The sequence below is a fragment of the Candoia aspera genome, chromosome 2 (assembly GCF_035149785.1).
Source record: "Candoia aspera isolate rCanAsp1 chromosome 2, rCanAsp1.hap2, whole genome shotgun sequence".
Taxonomy (NCBI): Eukaryota; Metazoa; Chordata; class Lepidosauria; order Squamata; family Boidae; genus Candoia; species Candoia aspera.
The window spans coordinates 112,695,264-112,711,817 of record NC_086154.1 but is presented as its reverse complement, the minus strand read 5'-3'; the positions used below and the strand labels follow the sequence as shown (position 1 = coordinate 112,711,817).

The 16,554-nt window shown below is 35.5% G+C and overlaps 1 protein-coding gene across 3 annotated transcripts in view; it reads left to right on the top strand.

Moving 5' to 3' along the window:
- The window catches only part of SPAG9 (sperm associated antigen 9), a 92,842-nt gene that overhangs the window by 13,323 nt on the left and 62,965 nt on the right, over positions 1 to 16,554 (top strand). For 2 of the 3 annotated variants that reach the window (XM_063293251.1, XM_063293250.1), the window contains exons 3-5: positions 2,527 to 2,597; positions 8,279 to 8,373; positions 15,773 to 15,926. In XM_063293251.1, the coding sequence (XP_063149321.1) occupies positions 2,527 to 2,597; positions 8,279 to 8,373; positions 15,773 to 15,926 (320 nt within the window). Of the gene's footprint in view, positions 1 to 2,526; positions 2,598 to 8,278; positions 8,374 to 8,921; positions 9,251 to 15,772; positions 15,927 to 16,554 lie in introns of those variants that run through there. The other variant, XM_063293252.1, reaches the window with a different exon arrangement.

Here is a 16,554-nt window from a genome sequence, read left to right as displayed (position 1 = left end):
TTTTATGCTGCAAACTGTGAAATATTTTAAGGAATTTCAGAGGGAAGAGAAAGGAAAACTTGTTTATGTTACTGACCTGGAACAGAATAGGTTAAATTACAGGATGGTTAATTTTATTATTTAATAATAATAAAATTAATAAAATAATTTTATAATAATAGTGATAATAATAATAATTAAATAATAATTAAATTGACTTTTATTAATTTTATTATTTTGACCAAAGAAATCTGTGTAAGGATGGAAACTTCTTCCGTTTGAAAGTGGACTGGTGGGCATTTGAAATAGATAATTTAGGGAGGTATTTAACCATGGAAGGGAGGGATGTATGAAGGTCCAATTGATCTTTCCAGCTCTGTAACATTTATAAGTGTGTGCACCACACTCCCAGTAATTATAGGAATGAGCCTTAATGTGAACACTCCCAGTAATTATAGGAATGAGCCTTAATGTGAACATGTGAACATGCTGTTATTCACACATGTATAGAAATTTTGTTTAGATGGTAGCAGTGGGGAGATTGCATGTCGTTTTCTGTCAGATGGAAACAAAAAATGGTTTCACTTTTCTTCATTCACCTCTTAGAAGATACATTTTAGGGACAGCTAAAACAGGCTGTCCATGCACCCTTTGGTGTCTGATTGGTTCTGCCATGGCAACAGGGCCAGTTTAGAAGATTTGTACCTTACTCAGCAGCTTCTGTTTTGACTTGTATATAGCAAGGCTGCCATTTTGTTTCCTCTCCAGTGCTTTTTTTTTTCAAGTCTACATTTTCTGAAGTTGAGGACAGTTCTTGATCAATTTGTTTGTTTCCAAATGAGGTAACTTCCTCAAGGTCTGAGCTTCAATATTTTCTAATTTCTCAATGAAGTGCAAATATATTAAGAGAGTAACGTTAGGATATGGTGCTCTTTATGTCCTTCCAAGAATATCCTTGAGGCATTGTCTGTTGACCTTTAGAACAGGGATTAAAAATCATATATCATGCTGTGTTATGGAATTATTTTTCTGGTGGGGAATATGTGTATACATATGTATATCTGTGTGTGTGTGTATGTATATGTGTGTGTGTGTGTGTGTGTGTGTGTGTGTATATATATATATATATATATGAAGATTTTGAAAGAAAGCTTAAAATATAGAACAGTCTTCCCCAGCCTGGTGTCTCTCAGATGTATTTTATTACAATCCAAATGATCTACAGAATAATAATTGGATAAGCTTAATGGGAAATGTAATCCAACATGTGGAGGAGGCTATCTTTTAACCTTGTTGATCATGAGATAGTGTTGCACACAGATATTTATTTATTTATCATATTTTTCCACTGCATCCATGTCTTTGTATTTGAGTAATTTTTTCAAATTCTGTGAGATGGGCGGTGACTAAATTTGAAATATAAACAAACAAATAAATGTTAACCATCTGTTGTTAGATAATGCCTTGATTTTGTTATTGGTTAGCTGTGGATGAGGAACTTCAAAGACCCATACTCACAGATGTTTAAAGAACACTGATAGAGAACATTAAGCAGCAATATACTGTGTCTAAAAAACTCTGGGTCCTGCTACATGAGTTTGCTATAACCAAATCTGGAGAACATCTTACTTTGTTCAGGAGGCAGAAGTATCCAAAACAATATCCTTAGTTACTGACACCATGTGTATTACCATCCTGGCAAAAAAGTAGTCCACTAGATGGAGCAGAAGCATAGTCGACAAATGACTCAGTAAAGAGGACATTGAGATTATATATCTCCTCTACCGAGATTAAAATGAAATTTACTAGAAAGCTTAGGTGGAATGTTACCTTCCTGTTTTTTTTGTGTAGTTAATCAAGGTGGTGGAGAATAAATATGTTTAATATTTGCTATTGTGCTTAGATGTTGCTAAGCCCTTCTTTAAAACAATAACTAATGATTTATTGCTGGGCAAACTTGTTATAGTCTGTTCTGTTCTTTCTTACTTCCCCATGCCAATAAACATACATAATTGGATAATGATATGTTGCTAATTTATTAATTTGATTGTGTTACGATGTTGTTTAGCTTTCTCATTTTCATACTTCTGATGTTAAAGAAATATGGTGGGATAATAATCAAATGTAACTCTAGGATTTTGTAGCAGAGTAGTCCTGGGCAAGAAACTATTAGTAAGCCACTCCAAAAGAGCAGGATGAATTTGCCACATATGTGCAAGTCGTTGTTTTTCTGTATAATACATATTGCATTGTATAAGAATTTCATGAACACTTTTTTTTGTCTTTTGGACTGCCTGGATTGTGTCAAGATTAATGAGGAGACAGGATATGGGTTGAGTGTGGACTAAGTTTGTTCCCTTCAGTTGCATTGGTCTGTCCAGTGGTTGAGAAAGACGTTCATGAAGGTGGAAAAGCAAGAATATCTCTTCCTGAAAATAGATCAAAATAGCTTTTGAATTAATAGCTTGGATTTGTAAAAACTAGATCTGATGTAAATATAGTTTGTTACCATTATTGAAAATAGAACTAAGTTATTTTCTTTTGCAGTTAGTAGATTGGAGGAGAGGGAAGCGGAACTAAAGAAGGAATACAATGCTCTTCATTCAAGACATACAGAGGTAGGTAACTAGGTATTTCTTTGAACAGTGCCTCTATGTGATGTCAACTCAGGGACTTGTGCTTAAGAGTACCAAGTGTATTAACCTGTATCAGCATTTTCTGAGGAATCTCTTAGGGCTTTGATTCTTTGCTTTTGGAAGGCATTGGTGGGTCCTGGATACAGTTGATGTGTTAGAGTAGATCTAGATGGTATATTGATAACATATGGTTTGAGTGCAGACACATGGTAGTTGTCATGACTGAATATGGGAAGGGAGCACTTGTGGGAAAGATTGGTAGATGATTGAGAAAGGTAGTTAGTTCCTTTACTGCCAAATGCTGATAAATTGAGATGGGAAATTTATCTTCAACTGCCTAGAAAAGTAATAAGAGCAGTATGAAATCTGTTGAACGGTTGGTTTTAGTGAGCATTACAAATAATAATAATAATAATAATAATAATACAATTTGTATGCTGCCTGACACGCAACAACTCTGGGCTCTGGAAGATGGAAATGATGATCCCTTGAACAACTCTGGAAGTCCATCCCTGGTGTCACTAACAGGTCTCCGGTGTTTGTATTTTCTTGTCAAACTTTGCCTGATTTATGCCACTCAGATCTACCTTTTTTCTGGGTAAAAATATTAAATATGCATGCTTTGTTTGTATTCATATATAGATGTTAAGCTAGTTATGCTCCTTTTTAAGGCAATGGCATTGAATGTGATCTAGCTAATGCCCCATCAAAGTATAATCTGAATGGAAGGTTAGTAGCATCTTTTTGATTACCAAGCTTATATTTTTTAAGTAGCAAATAAAGTCTTGATCATACAAAAATGACTGTGAAGTACTGCTGGTGATAATTGTGGCCAGTGCAATTTGTCTTTCCTTGGATGTTGAGTTTGTACATTGAGATGCCATTGTCAAGCTGCAGAATAATTGAGATGGACACAGGAAAAGAAATATAAGGCACTTGAAGAATGATATTAAGTTAAAGGTTGGAATGAAGATATATAGATTGTTCACTTCATGTAATAAAATTTTTTTTGGACTCTGGTCACTTTTTGAACCTCAAGGATAGTGTGTGGGAATTTATATTCCTGCTTTTCAGGCAATAGTTGTTTCCCAAAGTGGGTCAATTTAATACTTCAATACAGTGCTGGTGATGTAAACTGTACAGTAGTAAAAATGGGACAGGACCTCCTTTGAAGGTTACAAAGTAAAAAATGAAGCTATAGGGAAGGAGTGGGAGAATTTCACAGATGGTGGTACTCATGGTTTTATTATCAAATGAAGAGCATATTTGACCACCTGTGAATTAACAGACAGCCAGGTGACAGTCTCAGGGAGCTGTACAGGCAGTATAAATAAAGGATAGAATCTGTAATGTGCAGTATTAACTCTTTCCTATGCATTTGATTCCTGTGTTCTGCCTTCATTGGGTCTTGAGCAATAGGAAATAATTCCATTTTTTCTCTAGTCTACATTTACAGTCCAGATTATTGTCTGTTAAATTACCTTGGGGATGCAGTATGCTCACTTAATGGTATTGGTGGTACCCCAAGATATCACACATCGAGTTATTTCTGTTTTGTCCTACAGACCCAGTGTGTTCAAGAAATATTAATACCAATTAACTGTTACTTACTATATATATATATATATAAGGGACGCGGTGGCGCTGCGGGTTAAACCGCTGAGCTGTCGATCGGAAGGTCGGCGGTTCGAAACCGCGCGGCGGGGTGAGCTCCCGTTGTTAATCCCAGCTCCTGCTTACCTAGCAGTTCGAAAACATGCAAATGTGAGTAGATCAATAGGTACCGCTTCGGCGGGAAGGTAACGGCGTTCCGAGTCATGCTGGCCACATGACCCGGAAGTGTCTATGACAACGCCGGCTCCAAGGCTTAGAAACGGAGATGAGCACTGCCCCCTAGAGTCGGATTCGACTGGACTTTATGTCAAGGGAAACCTTTACCTTTACCTACTATATATATATCTTGTAAGTCTAGACCAAGAGTTTATTGTTAATCTTTGAAAGGGCTTGGATTCTGTTCATATCACAATCTGTCATTTATGAAACGTGTAGCTATGCCCAGCCAGCCAGACATTCTTTATCTTAGTTTAGGAAACATGGTTTTTGCTGAAAAATTACATTGCATTCAAGATGATAACAGAATTTTATCTGAAAGGAGCTGGTATTTGTAATCATATTAGTTGTTATAAAAATGCATAATTTCTCCTATAGATAAAATAGCTCTGACACTGGAAAAAGCTGATTATAATGCTAAAATGCTACCCATATTTGTCTGTGAAGTAAGCATTTAATAAAGGCCCCCTCAATATATGGCTTCATAAGTTAGAAAATAGTCTGACTTGGATGAGTGGAAATTTTCTGTAGAATATACTTACAGAAATGTGCAGTATAATCTTTGGGAATATGGAAAAAAATGAATTACATACCTGTACATTAGTGCTGCTCAATATTGTGTTTTTTTTATAAATATTCCAAATATCAGTTAACTTAATTAAGTCTATTACTTTATTTGATAATACTTAAACAAACCATTGGGTTGGAAACACGTTTCTCTTCAAAGTGTCGATTAGATTATGGATGGCAAGAGCATGTGGAAAGCATTGTAACATGTAGTTCTACAACACTAAGTATATTAAAGGCTTGCTGATTTTCACCAGCAGGTTGAGCAAGTTAAATAATCAAGTAAGACAATCAAATAAGAAGGCTTCAGTAGTGTTTCACTGTATCCTAGAAGAGTCAATTTGTGAAAATTAAAGGTAGCACTCCTTGAGGACTTATGCCATTACCTTTAGAAATTTTAATTCTAATATATAGTTTGTTTAATTTGAGGTAGATGGATTTGTATTTTAGTAAGGGATAGAAAAAACTGTATCTTGAAATACAGTACTGTAATTTCTTATGGCTCAGCTGTAGCTGAACTGGTATTGGTAAACAAAAGTGCTCTCAAACATGATGATGAAGATAATTAAGTGCTGTAAAAACATATTTAAGAATAAATGGCAAAAGATTTTAATGTAATTTAATCAAAAGTGCCTCTTAGAACAATCAGATGTTTTCAGTTTGATGTGTACTGATTGATTAAGCCACCTTGAGTGCCAATTTGGTAGCAAAAACCATGAATAGGAACTAAAGCAATGATTAAACCCAATCATTAACAAGTGATGTTAACAAGCAGCAATTAATGTCTTCCCTGCCAAAATAAACCCTCAAATCTTTCATATCTGTGCTTTACAATTCTCTATGCCTATAAAGAGAGCCAGTATGGTGTAATGGTTAAAAGCACCAGGCTAGAAACCGGGAGACTGAATTCTAGTTCTGCCCTTAGAAAGAAAGCCAGCTGGGTGATTTTGGGCCAGTCAATCTCTCTCAGCTCTAGGAAGGAGGAGGCAAGGGCAAACCATTTCTGAAAACACTGCCAAGAAAGCTACAAGGACAGTTCTTGGTCAATCAGGTAAATGCTGATGAAGTATATATCAGAATAATAAAACACATATTTTAATAACCCCAGTATTTTTTAATTATAAGATTTAATTTGTTTTATGGTTATGTAAGCAATGATACAAAAAATACAAATGATGCCTAATTTTCATTTTTATTTTTTAAAAAAGCAGATGATGATAAACCATTCAGAGTGTTTATAAATCACATAGAGGTTTATGTTATCCAGTTATGACAATACAGGTCACAGATTTGAAATAAAGTTAATTCTTTATGAATTCATTGTGCAGTTATGGTAGCAATTTCTTTTCAGATTCTTTCACTTCCACATTATTAATGACAGTATAGCCTCTCATGCTATTTTGCTTCATCTGAAATGTCTGTGAAGATCCTTTTGATATATCAGAGTATCACAACACAGTATGAAGTGATGGTAGGTTCAGCTATACATAGTTTGAACTCAAAAAAGAGTTCTATACATAGTTTAAACTCAAATTTCCTTTTATCTTTTATGTAATTGTTTTTTTTTTGTGAAGGGAGTAATTAATTACCTATGAAAATATTTCTATTTTAATGTTACAGTTGTTGAAATATTGTTTAATAATCCATCCATCTTTATGGAATCATGCATATGAGTCCTTTTCTATGCATCACCTGGGCCTACTTTGATGCTGGAAATATGGGGAATGTCTTCCACACATTTTAAAAATGTGATATTTTGTCTAAAATTAATAGGCCTTTGCTACAAGCTGTCTTATCAGATATTTGGCAAACAGTGTGACATAGCGTCCAACCATTTGTGGAGTAATGTAAATAAATAGTTGATCTGGATGTCTGACCCTTGGTAAAACCAAAACTTGGTATATTTCTTTAATTTACTCAGATAAAAAAGTACCCCAGTTGTTTGTTGGTATATTAAGGAGCTTAAGAATACTTTTTAATTTTCAACACAGAATCTTAGAAAACACATTTATATGAAATTGATCTGGAAGTAGTCTACTGTGACACAAAGAAGTATTAGAATCACATGGAGTCAAGACCATGACTAATGTACTAAACTCACTGTGAATGGATTCTGCAACTATCTTATTTTTTTCCCCCATGTTTGTTTTTGCTGTAAGATACAATGCAATAAAGTCCTACTCACCTGTAGTCTACACAGTACCGGAACTAAGAGTCTTCGCCTAGTCCAGACTAAGGGAGACCCTTTACAACAATGGAAAAACCACTGGGGCGTGAGAGCAATGTCCTTCTGTCCCTCATTTTAGTATAATGGCATATTGACACAATATATTAAAATTCATATCCTATCTGATACATTGTTCTGAGCATGTGCATTCATTCAAAGCTCTTAGTTGCCAATCTTTTAATAACATAATCTTAAAACAAGGCTGGGATATAAATATGCTAAATGAAGAACAATGTCAACTTCTCTGGCTCAGTTCAGATGTAATGAGAAGCCATTTTGCTCCCCCATTCCCCTTCTCATAATAAAGGGAGTTGGAAGCATGTCCCCTCTACCATTTAAAAGTCAAGTAACTTGTTTAAGTTACGGTTTCTGAAAAAGTTGGATCTGAAACCTCTGTTTGCTGAGACTTGTTTTCAGTTCCCCAAATTTAGTTGTTTGCAGGTAATTCTTCTGTAGGTAAAAGAAGATGCAAAGACTTCTTATTTCCTCACAGAATTTTGAGGGGGCACTGAGATTTTCCACAACTCATTCACATAGTGAGGAACCATGATTTCCCATTGCATCAGAACAGGGCATAAGTGTTACCTTCTCCAACCACCCACCTTCCCCCAAAAGTATGTGATGTTTTCTCAGTTTACCAAGGTATCTTTTCCTCTCAATCACGGATGGGGCTTCTGCTGATTCTCTTGGTTTGCACTTGGGTGACAAACTGTATTTATATCATGTTGCTGAAATTGCACAATTCTATAAAAGTGTGGAGATTAAAAAATTGACTGCTTGCATTAATGTAAAGGACAATTATTAAGATAAAGTCGCTACTTATGTTGGAAGGGGAAAGTAACTTTGGAACTGAAAAAGAACATATTGTGATAGTTTTTGATATATGGGATGTTTTATATATTCTGAAGGACATAAGACATCTGGCTGTAGTTCCTTTATAGGGGGGATTTTGGGGAGTTGAAAAGAAATCATTAAAAAAAATAGCTTAAATAGGTATGAAACAGTTTAAAACTTTTTATTCCCCCCCTTTTAACAACAGATGATTCATAATTACATGGAACACTTGGAAAGAGCAAAATTTCATCAATTGATGGGAGGTGATCAGCTAGAGCCCATCATGCACAGTAGAATTAGGTAAGCTTCACTGATTTTTGCCTGTGTAAAACCTATTTGTTTTTGTTTCAAGGCTTTGTTCTTTATCTTGAATAGCAATTAGTCTGAATCACAATTATATTTTTACTGGAATATAGGAAAGGCTATAGAAATCTTTCTGGAGGGATGAAAATTATTTTCATGGGACAATTGCCTGTTTGATACTGTTTTAGGTTTAAATACATTCTTATATAGATCTTATGTAGCAGGATTTTAATTTTCATTCTCCAGTAGAGATGAAGAACCACAAAAGGATATGCAATTAAGGGTCTGAAATAACTGAATCTCATTTCCATTTTTTATACTATTGTGCACATGTTCATGAAAGGACATCTCCAACTAGAGCTTTGTCTACATTATGTAGATGCCTGAGCTTCCCATCCAATCAACTGGAGCCAGGCTGCAAAGGTTTGGCGTAGGGGGTGGAGGAAACTGCCAACAAGCTTGCTTGTATCCTTAGGTTGCTGCATAGATGCTGGAGAAAAGAAGCTGCTCGGATTGCTTTTTTCTTTGTAGGTGGGGGAGGAGAGTGAGGTGATGTCATTTTGCTTTGGAGCTGCTGCAGAAGATAGTGGAAAGCTGCTGTCGATGGCATTGTTTCTGTGGCAGCAGCTCAATGACAGACTTTTACTACAAAGATACTCCCTTGTCCCCTGCGTAGCCGCTGTTCTTGCATTTCACCATGCCAGCGCAGCGCCATGAGTCCTGGATGCATGCTGCTATTTGTGTTTGGCTTCGTTGGCGGGGCGGTGGTCATTAATTCAGCTATTTTAGTGTCTCTTTCCGTTTTGCTGCTTGTGCACTTTTCTATATCCACTGGTGTGCCAGCTCTGACGCAGAACTTACCAAGGATTCTCAGGTATTCTGACCCTGGAGCCTTTGCTTTTTAGATATTCTTTGTTCTTCGCCTACCGTGTTATTTCTCCTCTCTTGAGTAGGAGTGGAAGGTGGGAGATGGTGGGGTGATGCTGATTTGAAGTGCCATTTTCAAATCTCAGTTTGACATTTTATAGGCTATGTAAAATACAGAATTTCCCATTGTAAAGATGAGATGAGGTTTTTGATGTGCTTTGTTTGAGATTACAAAATCAGTTGTGTTCTTTGGAAAAGCCACTAGCACTTTTATGCAATTAGCAACTTGAAAAAGCTTTCTGTAAACATTATGGACAAAGCTTTTAATCATTTTATGGTCAGATGCTTACTTAATACTGGATAATTTTTCTTAGGCCTTTCATTTATTCAGTTTGTGCTTTGCTCCCAAGAATCTTGTATAATCTGCCAGGGATTAATCTCTTGAACACAAATTATTCAAATTGCATAATTGCTTTTTATTTCTGTAAATTGATTGCTGACCTGCATTTAGGTATATTAGAATGTGAAAAATAGGATATAAATGCATACATTTTAACCCTGTATTTAGTAATATATTATTTTTCCACCCCAGGTCATTGAGTTACAGACTGCTTGTCTGGGACTTATAAAACTACTTTTATAATGGTGTTGTTCAATATTGCTTTTTGAAAACTTCTGTTTCTTAAAAAATCAAATATGTACCTTGGTTCCATGTATAATTGCATGCTTATTAGGGTACGGTTAGAGAAACAAAATCAAGCATTGCAGTATAATTCTCACAATTTAATAAAATCCATTTCTATCTGGAACCCTTTCATAATGAAATTTTACCTATATAATGCATATTTGGTGGAATCCGTTGATATAACTCTTACCAATTTGATCCCTGCTGTTACATAAAAATAAAGCCAGCTGCATATGTGGCTTTTACAAGAGCATTAATGTGAGTAGATCAATGTATTCTGTCAAATTGTCGTGTCTCATAGGACAAGGCTATTGCTGAACTGCAAATCTCCTGTGTGGTATTAGGTTTTTCATATTTCCCTGGAAGAGCAAGGGAGAAAGAAGTTCAGCATAATCAGGAGATTCTGGCAATCCAGTCTAAGGAGGTTTAATTTATCAGTAAAAGATCATAGAAAGTTTGAAGAGTACAAAATGAAGACATTTATTTTATTAGGAATGGATCTCCTTTACTTATACTTAATGTATAAGCTTCTAAAACACATTAAACACACACATGCGAGAGAGAGATAGTGGTTATTAAATAAAGTTTTTGCATTAACTGGGGTCTTAAATTGTAGGAGTTTATTTGTAGAAGTATAGAGAAACTGGCTTGAAATATTATTTACATTTTGAGTAACGGTTAACTTTTATTTAGTTTTGCAGGCTGAAAAGGAATCTGACCAATTGTGTTGAATTGATTGTGAGTTTTCAGATTTGGCATTTACACAATGAAGAAGGAACCTGAATGTTCTTTTATTCTATATCCAGTAGATGGGTAGATCTCCCCCCCACCTTTACAGTGAAGCTAATTAAATGGAGCACAATGAGGGATTTAAACGTGTGTATAGAACTCATTCTGGTAGCATCTTTCCATGGTTTATATTGCATTTGAATTTATCCCATGCCTACCCATATTTGATGAATCAAATAAACATTTGAAACCCCATAAGTGGTCATTCCCTTACCTGTTCCTCAAAAGAATGTAAAAATTCCTTCAGAGTAGGCCAGTAGAGATGCTTTTGGCAAGTGGGTGAAGATGAAGGAATTGATGCTGTCTTAGTTGACTATGAAGACAATGGACCATTGTTAGATATGTTCCTTCAGAAACCTTCATCCAGTAGAGCTATTTTCTCTACTGGATGAAGAAAGCCAACTTCCCCAAGCAACAGATCTAACTTTAGTCTGTATGACCTGTCCAGAAATCCAAATTGTTACATTTTATATTTTGTTATATAAAATGTTATATTTTCCTGTTACACAGGAAAAAAAAGCAAAAGATTTGGTACCATTAATAATATACACTAGAATATATGAACAGTTAAGTTAAAACAGCTGTTTGTTCCTGTAGGGTCAGACTGACCCTACATTCCTATAGGGTCAGTCTCCCAAATAAAAAAGAGTGATGTCCTTTCCATTGACATGACATTTCAAGATCAAGTGGAAACTTTGAAGCTAGGGAAAATGATAAATGAAACAGTGGACTTCAAAATGGTCCAAGTGGGGAGTTGTGAACTAGAGCTGTGCAAAGCATTCAAAGACTGATTAACAAAGTATATTTGTACAAGTGAGGTTCTCCTTGAAGAATTGTGGCTTAGGTTGTTTCTTTGTGCATCTCTGCGTTCAGCTGCTTTGTTTGGATGACAGACTGAGCAGAATGCACACAGACAGAAAACCCGGGAAAGCTCTCAAAATTGCTATGCTGGCCTTCAGAAGATGCAGCTGCCTCAGGGGTTTGAGGAGGAGTGTTTTGTTCACACTAACATGCTTCATGAAATACCTTTTCTGGTGCTTTTCATTGCTATGGCAGTAACCTTGTAAAAGACTTACAAATATAAATGCCCCATGTTATGGCCTGTTACAATGTATGAACATTGTTCAGTGAACATGATTTAAACATGCCATGGCTTTGCTTAATGTGTGAACATAACAGAAAAATTGTTTCACGCTCTTTTTACTTGATGCACAATAGCAGCATAAATTTAGGCTGGGAATCTGCCTGTATTAAAAACTGTATGGAAGAAATGAATATAAGGCTAGCTCATGAATATAAGGCTAGCTACACATACACAAATAGATTTTAGATAATTGTTATCTGATAATTAAGCAATTATGATCAGGTACTGATAGCTAAATATATGCAAGTTATCAATGCATTATCTTGGCTTTTATTCTGAAATCTGAGTGGTTTCAGAGATAGGTGCTATTAGCAAATACTGTGTAGAAATCAGGTGGAAAATAGATGACTGTGTTTATGAGTCTTCTTACTTCTGTAGGGTATTTTTGGTTCATGGACTATTTTTATGTGCAAATACAGTCAATTTTTTTGATGAATTAGAGACCCAGCATACTTTAAGACTCTGCCACACTTTGGATTCAGTTCCAGAAAGGTGTTTTGGAATATGCAGCAGCATAGAAGTAGCTTCTTCTGCAACTCTTTAAAGCAGATATGAGTTTTCCTGGGGTTGCTCAACTGCCTTCTGAGGCTGTCACATGATCTCAAGAAAAGATGCAGTTACTTTAAAGAGTTGCAAGTAAGTGATACAGTTGTGCTTCTGAGTGCTTCCAAACAACTTTTGGAATTGAATTGGAAGCACTGCATAGCCCTAGTATGTGTGCTGTTTGTCAACAGTTAACTGAATTATCTTGTTTTAATCAGGTCTAGATGGCACACACAGAAAAGAAGTCTGGATTCCATACATTATCTCAGCATTACATTTAATGTGGTTCTGGGGATTGTGTATCTATTTGTATTTGCATTATTTGTACATTTAGAATGTGTATACAAAAATGGAACTAGCAAAGGTAATAATTTGAGTTCTGTTCAGGGCAGAACTAGGAAATCCTTTCAGCCTCATTCAGATTTTTATACCGTTGGCTGCTAATCTGAGGCCTTTTAATTTTTTTCTCTTATGACAAACATTCATTCTTAAAGCAAAACATAAATTTACCTGATTCCTGAGTTTCATGAAAGTAAAATTTTGGTGTCTGTGCAATATGAATAAAATTGCTTATGATGATCTAAGCATTTTTTAAACCAAGAAACTTCTTGTCTTTTCCCAGAGTGGTGGGTATTTGAGTATTATAATTGTTGTAAAAGGGTGGCTGTATTTTGTATTAAAAAATTCTTTGGATGTTTGTGAGAGAGGATTTTCAACCTATGAATCTTTTATGTAGATCTCTTCCTAAAATATAATAAAGTGTTATCAAAATCTTCTGAGGAAAGTAAGCTTAAATTGAGTTCCTCTTCCCCCTCTTCCACCACAGCCTTTACAGTTGTGACAATACTACATAAACTATCTGAATGTTTTCCAACATACACAGTAAAAGCCTGTTCAGATACACAACCCAGCTTGTAAAAATATTCAGTATTCCAGCTTTGCAGTGCTGTGTTGATTTGTTTGATTCATGTAGATATTTATTTGTACATCCACAAACATTTATCCTTGTAATCAAAAGCTTCTTGTGGTACCTCACAATGTTAAAAAAAATGTTAATGTTAAAAACAAAATGTTAAAAAAACGAAGACAATAAAGCAGCATAAATTACAAGCAGTGAAACAAGATCAGAGCAGTAGCAACAGACCACTAAGCGGAATGACTTCCCAGACTTTGCTCAGTGAACTCCAGTGAACCTCCTTAGGTGAGGCATACTTAAAAAGAGCATCACGATAAAAAAGGGCCTCCTTTTGTTCATTTATGGAACTTCTAGGTTATTTATACGAATATTGTCCATATCATTGCTGTGAGTTATTCAAGAAATTCATACTGGTTATCTGTAGTGATTGCCACCTTTGGTCCTGCATGAGCACCTTCTTCAGTATACCTTGTTTCAGGAAAATTTTAACACTTTTAGATAGGTACATGAGAGAGACGTGCTTACCACAGCTTTTGGTTCTGTTGTGAAATTGTCTATTTTGTATACTAATGCTGAGAGCTGCTGCTACTTTGTTAGAAATTGTTTTCAGATTGGTGTATAATGTGACAGCGACTGTAAAACAATAGCATGGCTTGTTTTTAGCTTATTTCTCAGTGTAGCTGTAAGCAGAAATCAATGGCAGAACAGAATTCTAAACAAGCATCTGGTGGTCAAGTTAATCAGGACACTGAGAGGAAGCCAGCACACATGATCTGATGTGTACTTGAGACCTAAACCGTGGTGAAGTATTGGCTGAATGTGGTGATAGTTGCTTAGTTACTCCTTTTATTTAGCTGTCTGATCTGGTATTTTACTTTGTGTTGATTTTGTTGAACTGATGAGACTGTTCCGCGTGTCCTCCATTGCTTGTGGCATAAACGATTCATTGCTAACATGTGACTTTGTCTTTTCCTCCTGCACTATGCCTGGCCACATGTCAGCCCGCCTTGCTTTTCCATTTAACCTATATGCTAATATGCTTGTTCGTTGTTTTGCATGTGCAAATAGTATTTCCTTAGGATAACCAGATGCTGTGGGGGGAGGGCTCATGATATTTGGGGCAAAACCTCGTAATGTGATAGATGTGACCCAGACCTTTGCAGAGATGGCTGCCTGCAGCTGTAGATGTCCTACACGGGAGCACTGGTCTAAAATCAGAACTCTATATAGAGACTTTAAGATAGTTACAGCAATGTTTCTTGATCTTGTTGTTCCACTTGGAGCCATCCTTTCTGTGGGAAACTTGGCTGGTGATGCAGTGTGAATGAAAGCTTTTATAGAGTACAGAGCAAGTCTGGTGAACAGATGTGTAGGACCAGCATACTAATCAATTGAATAGTCAAATGACTGTGCTGGTTTGACTATAGTCAATATTTGTTAAACATCCTCTGAAATCATGAATGTCTTTCTGTGGCAGCCAAGGTTTTTAACTAATTATTATTCCATATGGCAGTGAGGGCCCTTTTATTTTCTAGTCCCAAATGATACTTATAAGTTGGCAGCTTCTCCAAAGGGAAAGATAGACTGTATTACATTCCATAAGCTCTAATTCCCATTTTAAATGTTAATTTAAATAGGCAAGAACAACTTGATTTAAATCAAGTTTTTCACTGATGCTACTTTACAAACTGATAAAATCTGATCAGAAAACCATGTAAGTTTACAATTAAAATATTATTTATTTTATTCTTGTAACTAGCGTTTTCATTTCTTTATCTCACCGTTTACATGCCTTCCTTTCCTAGAAAGTATCTTTAAAATATTGCTGTGTAAGGTCTTCTCTCCAGCATCTAGTACATGAAGCTCAGGGTGGGAATTTAGAAAGTTGTGTGGTACAACTTTATTTTCTCTTTTTTTCAGGGTTGCAAATTCCTACTTCATTCAGCTTTGGCCTAGCTTTTTTAAACAAAACCAAGAAAAACAATATAAATATTCATGCATGATAGGTCTGATAAATATTAAGCAATCTAGACCACTTTATTTTCATCAGGTGAAAATCAAATACCCATGTTTGATAGGTAAAATATGAGCATTGATTTTTGAAAGAGGATTGCAATGATCTCTCCTTTAGGCAGAAATGTCTCCTTTAATTGAATGTATTGGGAAAGTGCTGGTTTAGAAGCTAATTGAAAGTAATACTTGCATGCAATTTATTCCATAATATATTGTCTTTATTCAGTTTGTGTTTTTCTTGCTTTCCTGAGAGTTTTTATTGTGAATTAATATATATATATTGTCTACTGCCTACATGTAAAAGAGCATAAGAGAGCATTTACCTTGAATTTATTTAAAATGTTCAGTTACTGATAAATACGACTTTAACATTTTCAGTTTCAAAAATCAAGAATGAGTAAGAAATCATAACATACGATGTTGTCCCCCTTATCCACAGAAAGGAGCCTCCTATATCATTGGGCATCTTTCCACTCCCTCCAGGAGATGCACTTCTTACTCCTGATACTCAGAGAGGATCAGTGGAAACTCCTGGATCAGACAGCTGGAAGTTCCGTGAACTAAGTCAGCCTCGTTCCCGCACTAGCCTCAAGGTAAGGTAGCTGTTTTAGTTTTCACAGTGAAAAAATTACTAATCTGTTTCTTAGGATATATGTGTATGAGCAAAACCTAAACTTCAAACTGTCTTTTCTTAGTGCACAAATTTCTAAAACTCATTCCAGGTGAGTTAAAGGTAAGTTCCTTTTTATTTCTTATATATGCTTTGTTGAAGGGCTGTTAGCTGCACTTGGGAATAAGGGAAGCCAAAATATTCTGATTTTCTAGATACAGTTTTTAAAGCTTGTGGATGGGTGGAGTCCTTTGTAAGGCCTACTTTGTTGGTCTTTAGGAATTACTAATGCTTATATTTTCTTTTTTCCAGTTTTGATTATTAGCATGGTCATGGTTTTGTTTTTTAAGTTTTAATATGGGAAAAACCCTGTTGGGAAAAAAAAGCATAAGGACAAAGCAGTAAAGCAAGTGCATATTTATCTTTTTGTCTAAATGAAAGATTATTGTTTGGATAACTGATTTGTAGTAATACCTGTATCCAAATGATCAGTTTCATGTTTGCTGAAGAATGTAAATGATCTTGCAATCAATGAAATGTCTTTTAGAGTTTTACTCTTTAAATCAATAAGACCATAGCACTGTATCTTCTAGTGGGACTTACTGGTATCC